Source organism: Geosmithia morbida (genome assembly GCF_012550715.1).
Source record: "Geosmithia morbida isolate 1262 chromosome Unknown scaffold_1, whole genome shotgun sequence".
Classification (NCBI taxonomy): Eukaryota; Fungi; Ascomycota; class Sordariomycetes; order Hypocreales; family Bionectriaceae; genus Geosmithia; species Geosmithia morbida.
The window spans coordinates 1,521,575-1,541,224 of NW_023336188.1; the positions used below are offsets into that span (position 1 = coordinate 1,521,575).

General features: G+C 51.4%; 7 protein-coding genes across 7 annotated transcripts; 4 read left to right on the forward strand and 3 right to left on the reverse strand.

Annotated features, from left to right (window-relative positions):
* Window positions 1-188: 188 nt before the first annotated feature.
* GMORB2_1214 (pheromone alpha factor receptor) lies at window positions 189-1,411 on the forward strand (the record flags this gene model as incomplete). The annotated part of the gene is made up of 2 exons (XM_035463196.1): window positions 189-942; window positions 1,011-1,411. 2 exons carry the CDS (start codon window positions 189-191, stop codon window positions 1,409-1,411), a joined length of 1,155 nt encoding a protein of 384 aa, XP_035324620.1.
* Window positions 1,412-2,467: 1,056 nt separating this feature from the next.
* On the reverse strand, window positions 2,468-2,802 carry GMORB2_1215 (TOM core complex subunit Tom6; the record flags this gene model as incomplete). Its single annotated transcript, XM_035463197.1, has 3 exons — window positions 2,468-2,474; window positions 2,547-2,596; window positions 2,662-2,802. 3 exons carry the CDS (start codon window positions 2,800-2,802, stop codon window positions 2,468-2,470), a joined length of 198 nt encoding a protein of 65 aa, XP_035324621.1.
* A 384-nt stretch (window positions 2,803-3,186) lies between these two features.
* GMORB2_1216 (Conserved hypothetical, protein) lies at window positions 3,187-4,171 on the forward strand (the record flags this gene model as incomplete). Its single annotated transcript, XM_035463198.1, has 2 exons — window positions 3,187-3,493; window positions 3,642-4,171. The coding sequence occupies 2 exons, from the start codon at window positions 3,187-3,189 to the stop codon at window positions 4,169-4,171; spliced, it is 837 nt and encodes a 278-aa protein (XP_035324622.1).
* Window positions 4,172-7,153: 2,982 nt separating this feature from the next.
* On the forward strand, window positions 7,154-8,070 carry GMORB2_1217 (Glycosyl hydrolases family 16; the record flags this gene model as incomplete). The annotated part of the gene is made up of 2 exons (XM_035463199.1): window positions 7,154-7,918; window positions 7,990-8,070. 2 exons carry the CDS (start codon window positions 7,154-7,156, stop codon window positions 8,068-8,070), a joined length of 846 nt encoding a protein of 281 aa, XP_035324623.1.
* Window positions 8,071-9,436: 1,366 nt separating this feature from the next.
* On the reverse strand, window positions 9,437-12,323 carry GMORB2_1218 (cAMP-dependent protein kinase pathway protein; the record flags this gene model as incomplete). The annotated part of the gene is made up of 5 exons (XM_035463200.1): window positions 9,437-9,592; window positions 9,659-9,943; window positions 10,023-11,406; window positions 11,536-11,705; window positions 11,844-12,323. 5 exons carry the CDS (start codon window positions 12,321-12,323, stop codon window positions 9,437-9,439), a joined length of 2,475 nt encoding a protein of 824 aa, XP_035324624.1.
* A 2,462-nt stretch (window positions 12,324-14,785) lies between these two features.
* GMORB2_1219 (trafficking protein particle complex subunit 3) lies at window positions 14,786-15,593 on the reverse strand (the record flags this gene model as incomplete). Its single annotated transcript, XM_035463201.1, has 3 exons — window positions 14,786-15,097; window positions 15,171-15,393; window positions 15,556-15,593. 3 exons carry the CDS (start codon window positions 15,591-15,593, stop codon window positions 14,786-14,788), a joined length of 573 nt encoding a protein of 190 aa, XP_035324625.1.
* A 486-nt stretch (window positions 15,594-16,079) lies between these two features.
* On the forward strand, window positions 16,080-17,327 carry GMORB2_1220 (Prp8 binding protein; the record flags this gene model as incomplete). Its single annotated transcript, XM_035463202.1, has 4 exons — window positions 16,080-16,217; window positions 16,282-16,408; window positions 16,470-17,225; window positions 17,278-17,327. The coding sequence occupies 4 exons, from the start codon at window positions 16,080-16,082 to the stop codon at window positions 17,325-17,327; spliced, it is 1,071 nt and encodes a 356-aa protein (XP_035324626.1).
* Window positions 17,328-19,650: the final 2,323 nt, after the last annotated feature.

A 19,650-nucleotide genomic window follows, 5' to 3' on the forward strand; every position in this document is an offset into this window, starting at 1 on the left:
TCCGTTGGCCCCTACTCCTATCTATATATATCGAACTCTCTGTCCGTTTGGAGGCGAGAAAGCACTGACCACACACGTTTTCTATGGGGAGGTTCGAGCTTTATCGATCCCAGCGCAGAGATACATAGACGAAACTACTGTATACTTTACTGCTACTGTATACTGGTAGTACACAAGTACACAAGAGCATGGCTGTCTTTGACCCTCATAAACAGGACGTTCGCTTTCTGGGGGCGGACGGCAAGACACCCATCCACATCCCCATACCGGCAATCGACGCCTTCAACAATGGGTCCGTGGGTTTGTCCGTGACGTATGGAGCCCAGCTGGGAGCCTGCATCATCATGCTTTTTGTTGTGGTGATAATGACGCCCCGGGCCAAGTTCAGGGCGATGTCTACCATCCTCCACATCCTCGCTCTGCTCCTCTGCGTCGTCCGCATGTCGCTGCTCATCGCCTTCTTCCCCTCCGCCTTTGACGAGTTCTACAACTACTGGTCCTCTGACTACTCCTCCGTCCCACTCGGTGATTACCAAGTGAGCATTGCGGCCAACGCCATCTCCCTTCTTCTCGTCATCATAATTGAGGTGGCTCTCTTCGTCCAGGCGCGCGCCATACTCCATCTCTGGCCCCATATCGTCAAGTACACCCTCTCTACCGTGTCAATAATCGTGACACTTCTCACTGTCAGCTGGCGCCTGGCCTTCACCGTCTTCCAGAGCAGGGCCATCATGTCTGCTGAATCGGCGCATCCCTTCCGCTGGGTTGCTCAGTGGTCCATAATCACCAATGTCGTTTCTATTTGCTGGTATTGTGCCTTGTTCAACGTCAAGCTGGTAATTCACGTCATTACCAACCGTGACATTCTTCTCCGGTCATATCGGAGCCTTACACCTATGGAGGTACTCGTCATGACGAATGGGATCCTCATGATCGTTCCAGGTTTGTTTTCTTCTTATTCTCCTCGAATCTAGTTGTACACACCCACTCTAACACCGCGCTCCGCATAGTCATCTTCTCCGCTCTAGAGTGGGTTGACTGGACTGGTTTCGAGGCAGCATCGTTGATACTGACATCTGTCTCTCTTATTCTTCCCCTCGGAACTCTTGTCGCTCGCCGTCTCTCCCAGTCTCGTGGACAGGACTATGACAACTTTGACTCTCGTACCTGCATCGCTTTGCCCTCTCGCTTTCATGACGCCCAGGTATCATATGGAACGAAAAGTTTCACGACAAGCAGCAATACGACCACAACTCCGCAGGATACCATACTGTACCAGTGCGAAGCCGGCGCATGCAGTGGTAAACCTGATGATGTCACTATTGAGCTTTGCCCACTCAAGGAAGACCGCGTGCACAACGGCCAAGTCAGAGTTTATAGCAACCTTGACCAGCATGAGTCGCGGGTCTAATGGCCGACATGGTCCCAGTCTCTTAGAGCTTTTCGCCCTTCACTCTCTTTTATTTCACATACGGGAACTACAGGCCTGTCATATAATATTTCTGGAAGCGAGATGGTGGGGAAAAAAAGGAAGTTGGGGTTTAGTGGCTAGCATTGGTCTACACTATCGCTCTTGTCTCTTTGGCAATTGAAGTAAAGTATACCCGAATGATTAGGTTTTGCTTTCTTTGTCTTCAAGCATATACTATTTTGTTCCTATGAATATCTACGACCACTGAGGTTTCTAATACCTGAAAGAAGCAAATTCATACATTTACTATACTCTGATACCATCAATCAGTCTCTTCGACTTACATGGCACGTGTTCTCCTGGCTCTCGGGTCTTCAGTCAGCCCACGAGGGCTAACTTACCTCGTCTTCCCCCAAATCAAATAAAATACCGTGGAGAGACCAATACACGGCTCTATCTCAATCTCAATCAATGCAGTCGTCCAAAGTGAATATCGTTGTTTAAAAATTCATGCAGTTCATGATCAATTGATTACCTTGCATCTGTGATGTTCGAGGTGTTTCACACAGTGCACTATTGCTCAATGTATCAACACACGAAATCAACATCTGCTTCCAGTCTGCTTCCACGGGATAGAAGGCAAAAAAAAACTCCCATATCCTCCCAAACCGAACCCATGAAAATAATCAAGCTCTGGTCATGGTGTGGTCTGTCTTGCTTTCGAAGTCTGATCACGCAAAGGGTTAGTCGGTTGGCAAGGGCGGCAGCGCAAGGAAAAATCGAAAAGCTCAAGGAGGTGGGGACTAGGAAGTTTCTTTTCATTTTCAAAAAAAAAAAAAAAAAAAAAAAAAAMAGCGTGCATGCATCCGTGCAGGTAAGCAATATCATGATGCTCCCTGAAGCTTCACATGCTTCTTCCCCCTTGCAGCTTGCTCTCATATCTATTATCCTACAACCGTGCGGCGAAATATTGTACATGTATTATAGCGGCTGAGCTACAAAGGCGCATGCTCCCTTTCTATGCCAGATAGGGGTGTTCCGTGGAGTCGAGGGGATTCATTGCCTGATGGCCAGTTAGCAAGGTGTTTGGTGTTCTCGGGAGATGGATAGACAGATTGATCGGGGAAGAACATACGGAGGCAGGAGAATCTCGCCCCAAGAGCTCTGGAGAAAGACGACGGCAGCCTGGAGAAAGAGTGTTAGATGTGCTGTTAAATTTTCTGTTGGATCGAAATGGATTGATGACTTACGCCAAAGAGGCCGATGCTGCGGACGACAGCGGCGTTCTCAGAGCTAGTCAGAACGTCGTAGGTCGAGCCGAAGAAGCCCTTGGGGGCAGCAGCACCACGAGGGCCAGAGCGCTCGACAACAATTCGCTTGGCGGGAGACATTACTGTTTATCGGATGTGACGTGATGGATGGTGTGTTGCAGTTGGCTTGGTTGGCAAGCTCGTGATAGCTAGATGGTGGTTTGTGATGAGATTTCTCGACAAGAGGCGGCTGTCTTGACGTTTTGGAGAGTCTCTTAGATTGCGACCTCTAGGGGGACGTGTTGACGCTGCCAGTCACATGACCCGGACGAAAGCTTCAATTCTATAACTAAAAAGGGTACGTACTTTCTTTTCTCTCTCAGTCAGTTTGCAGACCAACCGCCCCACCTTGGCTTGTTATGATGTGAACCGTATTAATCTTGAGAGTACACTACATTCACATATCCGTCTTTACTATATTCTCATCGTCAGTCATTACGTCAGTATCCCGATCGACGTGATACAATGACAAGTCCGAGCCCAGGTGGCTTTCTGCCTCACCAAACCCTCCCGTCTGCCGCACCGTCGTCAGCGTCCTATAGACTGGCATATGACCTGCCACATCCCCGGGGTAAATCACTTCGGCCAGGATCCAGCAAGGAAAATTTGACCAGGAGATATGTTGAGGAGAGGCTCTTGCATACGTCGCGGCGATATGTCAAGAAGTTTGGTAACCCGGAAGCAGGTGACGAGGTGGTTGGGTACAAGTCGTTTAGCGAAGTGTGTCGAGATCTTGACTCCGTCGTCAATGTGCTCTGGCTCTCGGGAACTCGTAAGTGCAGAACATATCCAAACTCTTCTCTTTTTATTTCCTTCCTTTTCATCTCTTCTTTCATGACTTTATCGCAATTCTTGTTCCTTCTAATTTGACGGTTTATCTTTCGATGAAGATGAATATAAAGACTGATATTCTTCTCCAGCGAGCTTGCAGATACCGTTCATGCTCAAGCTAGCCAGCGACTTCACTCAGTATGTGCGGTCATTCCCGCCGGCACCAAAGGCATCGTTCGAGATCCTAGGTAAGCTCGACCACTGCTTCTCCAGCCTGTTAGCCGGTAGCGACATCCAAACGGGAGAAGCCTTGCCAGGGTTCGAGAATGGTCTTCGGGCTGGCATGACCGTCACCGATATGGTACGCTGTCGAAGTCTGGTAGAGCAGACCCGCGTCTTGATGGTTGAAGTGCTTAGCGGGGTTCCTGAAGATGAGGAAGAGGAGGATGAAGACGACGACGACGAAGACGACGACGATGATGACAGAGACGAAACTGTCGACACAGAAGAGTCCGATTACCCCCAACACTATGTCAGAGCGGTGGCCACCCTGCAAGATGATGACGATGATCTTTTACATCTGGACGCCGCGAGGATCTATCAGAACACCATTGTTAAGCTGAATGAGCGATTGGGAGATCCGTTGAAGGACATGAGTATGATTGCAGACTGTCGCTGAGCAGAGGAATTTTGGTGGCGAGCAGGAGAGCGATCTTCTGGAGAAGGAATACTCCCGAGGGATGTGGCGGCTAGGATACCCCAACGGTGTATGCAGCAGCCTTAGAAGCCCGAGAAAGGTCTGCTCAGCTTCATCCCACTGCCTACTGGTCCGCTTTTTTTGGTATAGAGAAGGGCCGGCCGACGAGGCCTGCATTGGTTACCGTTGGGTAAGCATGCATGCATGCATGACTCTGTACGCCATACTTTGTCGACATCGAGCGGTGCAGAACAATAGTGGATGTAGGAGAGACAAGTAAAAGCATCTACAAATCCCACGACAACATGTTATAACACCTTTAGTGCTTGTATATCACGAGACGACGAATAAAAGAAGGGTGGCTTGAGCGGATACTTTTACACAGGTTACTATAGACCAACGTGGCAACGTAATATGTCTTAGGCCTCTTGAAGTATGTTCTGCCTTGAAGATCTATACCTCTTTACTTCTTCACCGGCTGGTGCAAGACATACGTGGCGCCGTGGCCGTTATCTTGATTCACCGAACCTAATAGATCGTGATACCAGTATTTCAACCTTCAGGTATAACAATACTGGTGCAGCATGGAGTATAAATTGCTCTGTACGAGTGTGAGAAGTCAAGAGACTGCCAACTCGCGTACGAGTATATGTATTCAGGCGGCGAATATGGAGTATTACTCGTACTCACAACAACGTACCCAAATCGAGTGTCGGTTGATATTCCCCCAATATAACGTTGGGTTAACAACTTGGCAGAGGACATGGATTTAGGCCTCGTCGTTTGGCTGCGGTTGAACAGTTTCATAATTGCAGGTTCAATATACATTATAAACCGTCATTTTTGTTTCGGCCTTGCAGCAACTTTTTTTCTTCTCCTATTATTTCTTCCTTTTTTCCCCCTTGGCGTTCTATGCGCCCTTTTCAACCTTCTTTTGTTTCATTATCAAATATTTTTAATTTTTATCAGAATAATTTTTTTTGATCACTTTGCAGTGCTTGGCAAGCGGAGTCATGGGCGAGTCCGAACCATCGTACTGGAATTCGGCACAAAGGAAAGATGAACGGCAAGTCTTTTCGACCCCCCTTGCAATCAAGAAGAGAAAGGGAAAAGGACAGGGGGCTGGGGGATTGATCGCCTGGGCTTTTCGTTTGTCCCTCACTCTATTACTTATGGTCTACCGAACAGTACTAGTGCCTGCGTTGATCACAGAATAATATCACATTTACGGATATTACTGGTGCAATCTTTGTTATTTCTCATCGGAACCAGGGGGGCGCTTCGAGATATCAACATGTATCTGGAGGCAATATATTGACCTATGATAACAAAAGAAAACGCAAGAGAAAGATAGCGGTGGAAATGGCATGTCGTATCCACCAGACCACCACGACCACCACGATCAGAAAAGCCCTGGTTGATGACTAAACGGGCTAGGCACATGTTCCGCAACTCGGCAGATACTTCCCGTCTGCGTACACCGCACGGATACTTGTACTCATATATACAGCGTAGGAGAACATGGAAAAATAGTGCAGCGGATGAAGATGAGGATAGGGGTGGGGGGTGTTCAGCTTCATTGCCCAATACAATTATCATCAAGACGACGATGATGGTTCTCTCCTGACTCTAACTGGAGCCCGGTATTACTGTAGGCATGATGCGATGTTATTGCACAGTAGTAATCATCTTATTTTAGGCTCATCATGCGCTTTCATTCGAAACAGAGAGAAAAAAGAGGCAAAAGATGGACAGACCGTATTATATTAGCGCCTTCGGACCAAGTCCGCGGGTACAAGTCTATCGGTGCTTTGGTATGAACAAGGCAAAGTACCGACAAAAGAGGAGAAGAGGCGCGGACATTCATTCATTGCCATGGCTGTAGGCCAATGGCTGCTTCAAAGTTCAATGTCACCCAAGGGCCAAAGCACAGCCCAAGCCCCAAGGCACCCAAGCTAACAACTGCAGCGAGCTCAGTTGTTCTGCGTGCCAATGCAGGACCATCGAAGCGCTCATGGGTCGTGACTCTTCAATCCTTGTCAATCAACTTGGCAAGCAACCTCAAGCTTGACGGCCCTTGCCATGGCCCTTGTCGACATTGATACCCCTGCCATGGTCGTGTTTCATATTTGACCCCCTTTTCACACGCCAAGCTCCCAATCATGACCGATCATGCTCTCGTGATCCTGGTCATGGCACTGACAGTCGAAGCCGTCCAAGGTTCGACTTGGCTCGGACTTTGCTGGCAATCGGGGAGGGGGAGAGAGGGGAACCTTTGGCTCTTGGGACAACTAGATGAGCTGGCTGCCTCTTGAACATTTGCGAGCTGGGCCAGGATCTGCAATATCGCCCCTGGATTGAGGTCCTCACCCCCATGTCGTCGGGATCTGGACCTGAGCCTCCACTCTCGCCCACCTCCCCTCCCCTCCCCTTTTGGCCCTTGTCCACGTCGCGCCGCTCGCTGCTTTCGGTAACTTGCAACAGAGCCACAAGGAAGCATGGGGCAGATGGTCATGCATGTAATCGCACCGAACATGCGCGCGAGGAGGAGAGATGCTGTCAGAGTATAAACGTCTCGGTTGCCCCCGCCCGCCACGGCACACATCCCCTTCCTCTTGATGTTTCCTTGACACCCGTCGTGCTCTTGTTTCCTCAGCGTCGTTTCGCCTTTCCTTCACTTTTTTTTATACATTCCTTTTCTTGTCGCCCAGGTGGCCCTGACTATTCACTTTGCTCTTCGTCCGTGACAAATTTCATCCCCTCTTTGTGATATACCCTGACCTTCATACAAGAGCATATTTCACTCTCTTTGTGGCCTCTTCCTTCATACTTGCGATATCACCTTCATTTCCTAAGCTCTGTGAGCCTAAAAAGAAACGAAACAGCCCAGAAACACACACGACCCTATAAAAAAGTCACCCAAAAATCACCAAAAAAAACAGACCTATCTTTCTTCCACCCAAGATGCGCGCCTCTACTTTCTACTCTGCCGTCCTTGCGGCCGCCCCCGTGGCCCTTGCCGTCAGGCCTCCTACAATACAGGGCATGAATCTGACCTGGTCCGATAGCTTCAACGGCGACGCCGGGTCCGGCGTCAACACCAAGGCCTGGAGCTACGTCACCGTGATGTCTGTCAACGACGAGCTGCAGACGTACAGCGACTCCAGCTCCAACGTCCAGCTTTCTGGCGGGGAGACCCTGCAGATTGTCCCCTGGAAGAAGGATGACGGCAGCTGGACGTCTGGACGCCTCGAGGCTGTGGACTCCTTCACCCCCGCCCCCGGGAAGAAGATGCGTTGGCAGGCCGGCCTGAGGATGGGCGACGGCAGCGCCCGTCAGGGCATGTGGCCCGCCTTCTGGCTCCTGGGCGACGCCGTCCGCTCTGGAACCGAATGGCCGCTCTGCGGTGAGCTCGACATCTTTGAGCAGGTCAACGGCGTCATGACGGGTTACGGCTCCGTCCACTGCGGAAGCGACAGCTGGTTCTGCACCCAGCCTGACGGTGTCCAACAGCCCGTCGCCATTCCCAACAACGACTGGCACCAGTGGGCCCTTGAGGTTGACCGCTCCTCCGGTTACTGGATGACCGAGTCCATCACCTGGTACCTCGACGGCAACCCCTACCAGACCATTCTCGGTGCTGAGGTCGCCGACGAGGGCACTTGGGGTACCCTCGCCCACTCCCCTTATTACATGATCCTCAATGTTGCCGTTGGTGGCACCTGGCCCGTAAGTTTTATTTATTTATTCGAACCCCTATTCTCTCTCATCAAGATCAGGGCCTTACTAACATATTTCAGGGCGACCCCGACGCTTCCACCCAGTCTGGCTACGAGAACATGATGGAAGTCCTCTACACTGCCGTCTACGAGTCCACGTAAACCTACCTACTGTTGACAGGGAGGGGACAGTCTTTTTCTTTCTCTCCTTTCGCTTTTTCGTATCTCCTTCAGACGAAATGGTGAAGGGAGGAATACAGTGTTGGGGCTTTACTTGACTTGGCGTTGCTGGACTTTCGGAGGGAGAAAAAGGGAATTTGGATACATACACTTCGTACGCTTTACATAGCTGTTGATACCCATCATTTTTATACAACTTTTTTGTTTTTTATTTCTATTGATGACATGAATTTTTTTTCTCTGTTTGGCTTGCTTGATGTGAATTGCCAAGCATGCTTATGATGTCTGGTTAATACTACCGTGCTTTAAAGGCGTTCTCCGCAGGTGATTTCGCTTACACGCAGCGCCACAATGAAACTAGTAGTCGTGCCACCCTGGCCCACCCCACGACGCATGGCTGCTGCAATAGGAAGGGAAACGGACCAAGACACTATAGATTGTCCAGCAGCGGCATTTGCAATTCGTACAATATCTTGATGGCTGACTTACTAATGTTAAACTACATCATACTATGATACAATTGGAACGATATCGTATTTCCTGTACTTATTACAAGTAGGGTTTGACGTGGGAAATAGTTGCTTTCTTTCGAAAAGGATAGGTCCAGTCATGATGCATTCCTTAATATATCTCCCTAAGGGCAAAGTTCCTGAGGAAAAGGGGAAAAAAGGAGTCGCCGCTATGCAATTAGATTTTTGTCTGTTGTACATTTACACCTAATTTTTGTTTTTGAATTTAAGGAAGAAGATTCTCCTTCTTTTTTCACCCCCCCCTCCTTCTTCCCACAAAAATAGAGACCCCTTTCCTGAAAGCTGCATTTTTTTGCACAGCAAGGAGGATGGACGGGAAGGAAAAGGGGGGAGGAGAGATAGAATTTTGGTTTTCACCCAATTGACGAGTCCTTTGGTACGACTTGGAAAAAAACGACACAAGATGAAGAAAAACAGGATAGGGACAAAAAGAGTATACATGAGATGACAAAATCAAACGAATGAAGGAAAGGGAGAAAAGAGGGTGATAGTAATAAAAAGCACTCAAAAAAAAAACAAACTCTTTCTGGTTTTCCATCGCGTGCACCTCAAATAAAGCGCTGATTCAAGTAAACGAAGCGCGCGGGGGGGGGTAGGCCTAACGTCTCCTCACCCACCGCCCCTTCAACAAACAACCCGATCGCCTTCATGACCGTGATATAAATCCCTCGTGAACGCCGTGATCAATGATGCCGAAAATTAAGGAGTCCACGCCGGAAATCATCCAAACAAAGAAAATAGAAGAGTAGAAACAAAACGTAGTGAGGAAATTTCCAAGTCTAGTACCTTTGCTCCAAAAGCTCGGGAAAAACACACATCTAATCAGCACCAATCTCACCACCTTCAATATTGGCAAAGGCTCCATTAAAGTCAAACGGTTGCGCGTCACCGTCGCCATCATGTAGGAAGGAGTCAAAGTCGAAGTCGTTGAGAACATCGCCAGTCTGAAGGGGGTTCTCCATGTCCATAAACGACTATTTTATCAATGTTAGTAAGTCGATCCTCTCAGTAGAAAGCACCAGCCAACACGTTTTGCGTACCATTCCGAAGTTATCCATCCCCATCGAGTTTTGGTTGGGATCGGGCTGGCCTGGAGGAGGACCAACGGGGGCTGCCTGAGGCGCCTGAGCAGCAGCACCGGCGGGCGCAGCGGTCGTCGTCGTAGGAGGTGCCTGGTTGTTGGCGGCATTGGGGCCACCCTTGTTGAAGCCGCCAGGGTTAGCAGGCGTCATAGGAGTCGCAGGCGCGCCCTCTGATTCGGCATTGTCGGCGGCAGGCGTCGCATTGTTGTTGCCTTGCGCTGCTTTCTTCTGGTTCGCAACGCGCTGCATTGAGTGTCAGTTATGATGCATAAAGACAGACCAATGCGATAGATGTGGGAGGCATCTTGCCACTATGTCTTACCTTTTCCTTGGCGGCCTTGGTCTCCTTCTTCTTGGGGGCAGCCTTGTTCGACTGGTTAGGCGTAGGCGGCGCCGCATTGGCCTGCTGTGGTGATGCCGTAGTGCGGTTGTTGGCATTGTTCCCGGGGGCGGCGGCAGGAGCCGAGGGCGGAGGCATGGCGCGCTGCTGGGGTGTTCCCTGAACCTGTGGCTGCTGGTTTTGCTGCATGCTCTGGGGTATCAACTGGCCATTGGGACCCTGCTGCCACTGCTGGGGGTTGCCTTGTCCAGCGGCGGCGGCGGCCTGCTGCTGCTGCTGCTGCTGCTGCTGCTGCTGCTGCTGCTGTTGGCGCGCGGCGATCATCTGCGGCGTCATCTGGCCGTTGAAAGGCTGTCCCGGGTGGGAGTTGGGCGGGCGCATGCCATTCATCTGAGCTGGGTTCATGCTGCCATCAGGGCCCTTGAAAAAGTGGGGGGCCATGCTGGGGTCAGCATTGGCCAAAAAGTTCATTCCAGGGTTAGGCGAGTCGCGAGACTGTTGGCCGCCTTCAGGAACAGGTGACGGGACGCCAGAGTTGTTCATCTGAGGCGTTCGTTTGATCTGCTCAGCGGGGTTGGGAGAGGCCCCGCCTCGCATAGCCTGAGGAGAAGCCTCGGGGAACGGCTGGCCGTTGGGGCCCGTAGGAACTCCGGGACCGCCAGGGCCAGGAGGCTGACCTTCTCGGGGCATCCCGCCGATGTTGTCCTGTTCCTGGCGAGCCATCATTAGCCTCTTCTTGTTCTGTTGTTCAAGCAGCATGAGTTGCATCTGATAATCTTGCAGGGCGTGGTTGCTCCCGCCAGCCTGCTGCGGGCCACCCGGTCCAGAGCGAAGTCCATTTGGGCCACCCATCTCACCACCCGGAGGGTTGTAGTAGTTGTTCAGGGTTGTGCCATCTGGACCCTGCATCAGGGGCGAGCCTTGGCCGGGGGGACCACCAGCATTTGGCATCTGCTTGTTGCCCATCTGATTGCCATGGTGCTGCTGCAGACGCTGAGAGTAAGTTGCAATGGACTTTTCATCAGCAGCCGGAGGGGTATTTACAAAGTTTTGGAAGTGTTGTAGCTGCCCAGGGGTAAGACCGCTGGCGAGTATCTGCTGGGTTGCGGTGGCAGCGGCGGCGCCGGGCATCTGCGGTGGCATTCCGGGGCCGGGGCGTCCATTCGGTATCATTTGTCCGGGCTGGTTCGGGTTAAATGGCGCGTTGTCGAGACGCTGGCGTTTCGAGGGGGACGGAGCGTTCTCTCCAGAGGCAGGGGACGAGGGGCGATCACGATTTCCGTCCATCGAGGAAGGATCGCGCTGCATCTGGTTCTGCTTGGCTTGCTGCTGTTGCTGTTGCAGCATCTGCATCTGTGCCTGAGGGCTAAAAGACGGGAAGGGTCATTAGCATTTGTTTGCCGAGGACACTGCGCAAGGCGTAGCTTGGGCGTTCGGTTGATCAAGCAATACACAGGCTCACTCGATCACGCAACGGTAGAAAAGAAAACCTTACTTGTTTTGATTGTTGGCCATGGCGGCGCGAGCAAGGTTGCCCTGCTTGATACCCATGCCCATGGTGCCGTTCTGCATGCGCATCATCTGGTGGTATTGCTGCTGCGCCATGTCGGGTCGCATCTGGCGAAGGAGTTCCTGCTGTTGATTCTGCTTTAGGCGCGACTGTTGCTATGAAGATAGGGAAAAAAGAGAGATTCAGCCGACCTGACCATGTAGGATGGCTAATAGACAGGCGACATGGAGTGAAGGAAAGGGAAGGGGTAAAGGGGAAGCGCGGCTGTCATGTGCTTGGCCATGTTGGCTTACCTGCGTGTGCGAGACGTATTGATTAACGTGAGGGTTGCCGCTCTTTTGGCGCTGAGCGTTATAGATATCCCAGAACAGACAGAACCACTCGTAGAGGAACGACGTGTCCGAGGCGGGCATCGGCAGTTTGGGAGGAGGCAGGTCATCGGGGAGCTTGGATTCTAGGTCATCCTTGCTATCCGTGTCCATGGAGTCGTCTCCGGCACCATTGACCTTGGAGCCATCCTTGTGGACGTTGACAGGCTGGTCACTAGAGAGAAGGGATCGAGCGCACTCGTGCATGCCATAGCGGAGAAAATATTCGTATATGTATGTGTTGAGCACACCGCGCTGGTTGTCATTGACCTGCTGTTGCCTCGGGGGCCCAGCGGGCGCACCACCGGCAGGATTGATGGCTCCGTTGTTCATCATGGGTACGGGAGCACTGCCGACAGGACCGCCCATGGGGTTCATGTTGGGCATGTTAACGTTGGGATTCATTGTGAAAGGGGGGTATCGTGAGGTGCACGGCCTCGTGAGCGTGCCAGTCGTGGCAACGCAAGGTCGTGTTGGTTGGGTGGTGGTGGCGTCACGGGGTCAAAGCGACACTCGCGATGAAGCGCCCTCCCCCGGTAGAAAGAAAAAAAGAGATACCGTGCCTGACTGACAAGAAGCCGAGCAACGGGGGAAGAGAGTAAAAGTGCGCGATGGCCGATGGGGCCTAGGCTGATACTCAAAAACTGTGTTGTGTGATGACGATGTATTTGCTATGTGTAGCAATCGAGCGGCATAAAGGGTGGCGGGTCGGACAACGCGGGATCGCCACTGGTAGTTTGCCAACGAATGGCGTAACGTCGTTAAACTACCTGGAAGTAGTAGAATCAAATGGAATGATTATCTTGCCCTTTGTACTTCAAAGCGCGTCACGCGCACGTCTGACGCGGTGTCGTGATAATGAGTTATTGTAGAGGGGTATGTTGAAGTGTAATAGGTAGGGAGAGAGAAAGTGAGAGATGAAGAATTATGGATGGAGCCGAGCAATGTCAGGCGGGTTGCACGCTCATCCGCTGATGAAAGGAGCAGTCGCAGCGTGTCAGTCCGCGAAAACAAGCAAGAGATGCGTAGATGTTCCCCGACAGCTGATGATAAAAAATCTCCTGCCTAATGTATAGTTGCAGAATCCAACCCCGTAATCTGCGAGGATGAAGATGATGCGTAGTAGCGTTGGTTGAGTTGAGTGGTGCAGGCGTCGTTGTCGCCGACTGACTTGCTCACACTCCAAGGCTCTGCTCTCTAGATCGGTCGTGTCCTTGGCGGGTTTCCTGTCTCGTTCCGGACTGGCAGTAGCGTCAAGGCGATGTCAGCATCGGCCTGGCAATCGCTCGTCGCCGCCCAAATGAATGGCTAACTATGGTCGGACTGTCGCGATGGAAGTCGAGATGGGTGGCTAGTAGAACAGACCAGCTGGGGTTGATGGGAGTTTTTTTCAGGCGGAAAACACGGGGTAGAAGGGGGAATGAGGAAAACCGAGAGACACACCCTGCGACGTGCTTTGGCAGGGAATCAGCCTGACTGAGTTTTGGGAAGGAGCGATGGGTATAGGCCCCGGGGGGCCACATGCTTTAGGTGCTTCTAGATCCAGGGAGTGACTTTTGGGGGAGTGGCACAAGGTTTCCAGGTGCTGGAGCCCTTCTAACAGCCCCGAGAGACAGTATGCAACTTGACTACTGGCTCACGATACGCACCGTCAAAACGTGCTACTACGGCGTATACGGGGTAAGAAGCCACTATAATCCTTCTCGTACAGTAGTTGAGTGGGCGTTATGCTAGGGTTTACAAGTAAGATTAGGTGATTAGATTGCCTAGCACTAGTGGGTTGTAATACAGTGCGAAATATAAGAAATGTAACCGCAAACAGCCGTTACTGTACTAGACTCCTCGCGTACCAGCAATATATAACTTCTTTAAATACGCCTAGACTGAAATTGAATTCTTCTTTTGTAACTTTTGTCTGGTCGTCAATAAATGAATGCAGAATATGTCTGTCAAGCACTGTTGAGAAAACCATGCTCTCCTCGTCACTCAAACAGCATTTCCACTGATTCCCATGAGACTGATTCACTGGAGGTATTGCTCTGTATACTGTATTCACCCCATTACATCGTGGCACCCACGGACCTCTACGTAAGACCCCTTAGTGCCTCACAGTTGCGTAATTTCGAGAACACTGACGTATCTCTGGGACTGCAGTCGCCTGACCGGAATTTATGCCTAAGGCACATGATACTAGCGAATCGCATGCTCTTGATCCAGTTGGCCCAATCTCCCTCTCGGATAATCCTATCCAATGATTATTCAATCCCGGAGTAGCTTTTGATAGGCAGAAATCAATATCCCGAAGAACCCTGGCCTGGAGGCTGGCACTTGGCCATACCGTTGCATCGTACTGCTGATTCACGTATCTTGCCAGTATACTGATAGATATACATGGCCACATGCAGATGTACGAGTGATTCAAGACTCAAGAAACTAGGGCATCTTACATTTCCCAGGCACAGACATCTTTGATGCAGTTTGTACTACTCATCTTCGGCATAACACTAACATAACATATCCTGAACTTCCAGAACATGACATAGTATTCACCGTCGTCGGCCTATTAGATAGTATAAAAGTTGTACGGAGCTTGGTGGTAAACGCACCTAGCCGCTGTTATATGCCTAAGAATTCTATTCCTAGGGCCTTGGAAAAAGACACCTTAACAGCACACGATACCTTGTGGTATCCTGGTAGATGTCTGGGAGTCATATACCCCGGCTGTAGGTTCCTCCCTAACGAAGTTCCCCGTAAGGAGGGTAATTCGGTAATTCGAGTCATGGCAATGGCGGCAGGTAGACTAAGTCGGTTGGTAGAATGTCAACGGCACTGTTGTGGTGAAGTGCATACGCGGCTGAGCAGTCCGCTCAGTCATCATCCGGCGGCAGCTCATCGTCAATGTACCGCACCAACGACACCCTCATCTCCGTCGTGTCGTCGCCGCGGAGCACGTCGCTCGTAAAGTGAACCTCGACTTGCATTTGCACCATCTCCAGTGCGCCCCTTAGCACTCCACACAAAATATTAGAGTACCACAGCTCGTCCTGTGCCCGTCCATCATCCGGCAACTCCACAAAGTCGGCGAAAGGGTTCTCATCCAAGACCAGAGAGAACTGGTTATTGTCGCTCGTCCAGTTCGTCACTTGCGGTGTAACATTCAGGAAGATTTTGAAGCCGACCTTGAAGAAATCACCGATAATTTGTAAGCGGTTGTTGTATTTCTAGACGGGGATGCTGTGCATGTATGCATACCCTCGCAATCATGTCGGCCGTCTCCCGAAAGCTCGTACATCGTTTCATAGTGTTCGACTTGGCCAGATAGTCCTCAATCAGTCGCAGGCCGATGTTGTACCCCATCTTGTCCAGCTGCTTGTTGACCTCGGCGTAGTCATTGTCGTAATCCTTGCACAGCTGAACAACAATGGTGCCGTACGTCAGCGTCACGAGCTCGGCGCTGACCTTGTCGATGCGCGTCCTGGAGGTACAGAGGTCAGTCGGTCAGTATTTGATAGAAACAAAAGTCAAGGCGTATGCGTAGGCTCCAGAACAAAAATGAATGGTGTCATCTCACTTCCATATCCTGAATTTCAAATGTCAGCAGAAAGCTCCCATGTGGAGGAGGGGCGTGGGAACCTACTCCTCCCCTATCCGCGAGGCTTTGCTGGATGATGCCATGGTGTGTAGTGTGGGGGTAGACCGAATTCGACAGTTGTTGGAAGTCGATAAAAGGGCGGGCACCACTCTATGTGGGACGATATGGAGGGTACGACGGGGCTGAACCAAGAAATGTGACAATGCGTAGAGGTCGCAACCGTTGTCGAGGTGCGTGGATGGGTGGTGGTATGCGGTTCCTCCCCACAGACAGCTTTGGGAGGCTCAACGCATGTATCTGGAGATCCTCCGCTACAGGGGGAGGGAGGGTATGGCAGGTGGGGCTGACCACGCCTTCAGGAACAACCAAGGCCCGATGCTCAATGGACTGGTCGCTGCACCACCCAACAAGCTACGGTCTGCGCGCATCTAGGTTTTTATAACAAGACTACTCGATAAGCTGAGTTTTCCTCTTCTTCTGCGATCATCACAACCAACTACGATTACAAGAAACTACCATTGAGAAAATAAGGGAATCAAGTGCATTAGACCAATCCAGAAATTCCGAAAATGTCGGCCGAAAAGCGCCCTGCGGACGACGATCCCAGCTCGTCACAGTCGCTCGTCAAGCGACAAAATGTCAACTCATCCAAAGGCGCGCTGACACGACTCAATGCCTCTACCTCTAGCAATGCCCTTGTTCAGAGTGTATTTACCTCCCCAACGATTTCCCCTTGAGAAATAGCATGTGTGGATGGTTGACTTTATCTAGGCCCCGAGAACCAGTGGGTTGCAGGCGCCCGTCATGGAACTGTCTGGACACTCTGGAGATATCTTCACGGCCAAGTTTGACCTGACGGGCAACTTGATAGCCTCTGGGTCGATGGACAGGAGCATCAGTAAGTCTATTTGTGACCCCGGCGACAACCAGGGACTGGCACTGATATCATCTTGCCTTAGTGCTCTGGAGAACCTATGGCGACTGTGAAAACTACGGCATCCTAAACGGACACAAGGGCGCCGTGCTAGACCTCCAGTGGTCAAGAGATTCGGAAATAATCTACTCGGCTTCGGCGGACATGCATTTGGCGAGCTGGGACCTGACATCGGGGACGCGGATACGGCGATACATAGGACACGAGGAAATCATCAACACAATGGACATAAGTAGGAGGGGCGAAGAGCTTCTCATCAGCGGCAGCGACGACAGCACAATTGGTATATGGGATCCACGGACCAAGAACGCGGTCGACTACCTGGAGACGGATTTTCCTGTCACGGCTGTGGCCATCTCGCAGGCCGGCAACGAGATCTACTCAGGCGGCATAGACAATGATATCCGGGTGTGGGATCTTCGCAAGAAGTCGGTTGCCTACTCGATGCTGGGTCACTCGGACACGATCACGTCGCTGCGTGTCTCGCCAGACTCTCAGTCTCTCCTGTCGCAGTCCATGGACACGACTGTGCGCACGTGGGATATCCGCCCCTTTGCGCCCACCGAGCGACACATCCGGACGTTTGACGGTGCGACGGTGGGTTTGGAGAGTAACCTAGCTACGGCGAGCTGGGGGTCAGATGGAAAGAAGGTGGCTGCTCCGTCGGGAGATGGCACCGTCATCATTTGGTCGACCGAGACGGGTAAACTCATGTACAAGCTACCCGGGCACAAGGGTAGTGTGAATTGCGCCGAGTTCTCACCCAGCAAGGATCCAATCCGTAAGTCACTTCTGGGCCTCGAAGCGTAGCTGAAATACTGACAAACTCCTAGTCCTCTCAGCATCATCGGACCGCACTATGCTGCTCGGCGAACTTCGGTGAGCTAAGAGCCTTTCGAAGATGGCTCCCTCCTAATTTGGAAGCAGTGTGGCAATACTAAGGAAGCATACATGTCTCTACTTCCAGGCTTATAGAACTGTAAGGATTCCACGGCACAGTCGTATCGTTGCTTACGACGATGCACGGGACGGCTCGAGGCGAACAAGGATTGTGTCTGCTCCATCACCGGACTGAATGACAGGCTCTGGGCTTGCGAATATATCCCCAGGCAGGCACCTGGACACATGGGAGACTCACACAGTGAGGTCAGGATGCTTTAACCGCCTCGCTTCGAGGGTGGTCATAAGGCAGTGTCTAATCTACATACAGAGTACTAATGTTGGTGTGTAATATAGAGAGAGAGAAAAAAAGAAGGAAACAGATGTCTGCCTGTCAATAAAAATTGAATCCTGACCACCTAGTACTTGTAATACTATACTGCGACGAACCATTGACGCATCTTATTGCATACGTGATACCTACACGTGCGTGTGTGCAGTATAATGCATTTACCAATATCCAATGGTCCTTTTACGAGTACTCGTACTTGTACATTGTGTTCATGTGGTCATGTGCATTTGCTGCCTCTCTGCACGTTCCTTTCTTGTACTCGTATGGAGGAGTATTATGGTCCATGGAGTACGATGGGGGTCATAGAAACTGCGGGCTCACAGCCACTGGTTTGGGGCGGCATCCACCACGGTGAAACGTCAAATAGCAGCTTACACCAGAATTGTGAGACGCACCCGGGCAATTCTGGCCGGGGACGCATTGATTCTACACGCACAGACTAGGACGAATCTCCTCACAGGTCTGCGAGTATTACGCTTCGACGGCAATCATTTACGACCTACCCCCGCAGACCTGCGACGCTGTCTTGCTCCCAATGGTTCGTCAGATGTATGGAACAACGGACATATATGCCTCCTTTGTTACACGCTCGACGAAGGGATGGATTGGTCTGGCCGGGACCTGAGCCGATACGGGACGTACGCCACGCGACACACGCGCACAGAAGGATGTCTGTCCGTTCCCCAGTTGGGATTGTTTGGATGATGAGGGTGTTTACTTGACTTGTAGGGAGCTTAGGCTTAACTTCATCCTTTTCTCTTTTCTTCTTCTCTTTTGCTTTCACACTCTTTATTCTTTGTTCCAAGCACATACCTCTGGTGGGACAATTGCAGAAGCCAAATTTGACAGCGGGTTCTGTCTAGGGTTGTTTCGGAACCCCTTGAACGGAATCGTGTTGCTGTTAGTCGGCTCCCCCCCCCCCCCCCCCCCCCCGAAGAGAGTAATTGCTGTCGGACAGAAGATGAACTCACAAGAAGATAGGTGACTCAGACGCTAACATCGCAGCCAATGTCTCTTGGCTACCGATGAAAGCTGATGCCAACATGCCAAACGGAGTTATGATGGACAGGGTGCGCGAGGAGCTGCTCCGAAGAGCACGGCTAGAGAGGCAAGGGGGCCTGGGAGAGGGACCGCAACAGCAGAGGATGATAATACCGGAGGATGACAACGGTCAGATTACTACAAACACTGTTGGCCGTCTATCTGCCTTTACTCGTCGAGCATTTCCCCCTACGCTTCTTGGACGGCAACAGCAGCAACCGCAGCCACCGCGGGATATGTCGAGCAGTCATCAGAATGATGAGGTCCTGGTGGCCCCGGGGAACGGTCAGCAACAACAACAACAACAACAACAACAACAACAACAAGCCCATGGTAACAACATCAACTTTGGAATACCGAATGTTTTTGTTGGCAGGCCCAATGTCTCAGGAATGGTCTTACCTGGTGGTGGGTTTCAGCGGGCAGGACCCGCTGGCCCTACTACTACTACCACCAGTGCAAGGCCAGGTCAAAATACACAGGCACAGGCACAGGCACAACCGGACATGGCAACTGGTGAGACAGAGACAGATGCGGCGGCGAGATCGCCATGGCCGCAACGGGAAAGTTGGGACACTCCACCACCACTCACTCGGTCACAGCCAGAGCCAGAAACTACGCATGCATGGAGGATATTTAACAGAGCTACGTCGAGCCGTTATTCGTCCGATGAATCGGCTGCAGCTGCAGCTGTTCTTGCAGAAGCAGCGGAAGCTTCAGCGGAGCCGGATCCACCTTCCACTAACACCCACGACAACGACGATAACGGCGACGACAACGGCCGTCGACGAAGACGGCACAAGACGAAGTCGAAGAAGCATAAGAAACACAGGAGGGCTCATCATCAACTAAGACCAGGCTATGATGAGAGCAGCGGAAGCAGAAGCAGCAGCAGACGACTGAGAGAACACCATGGGAAGAGAAAGAGAAGCCA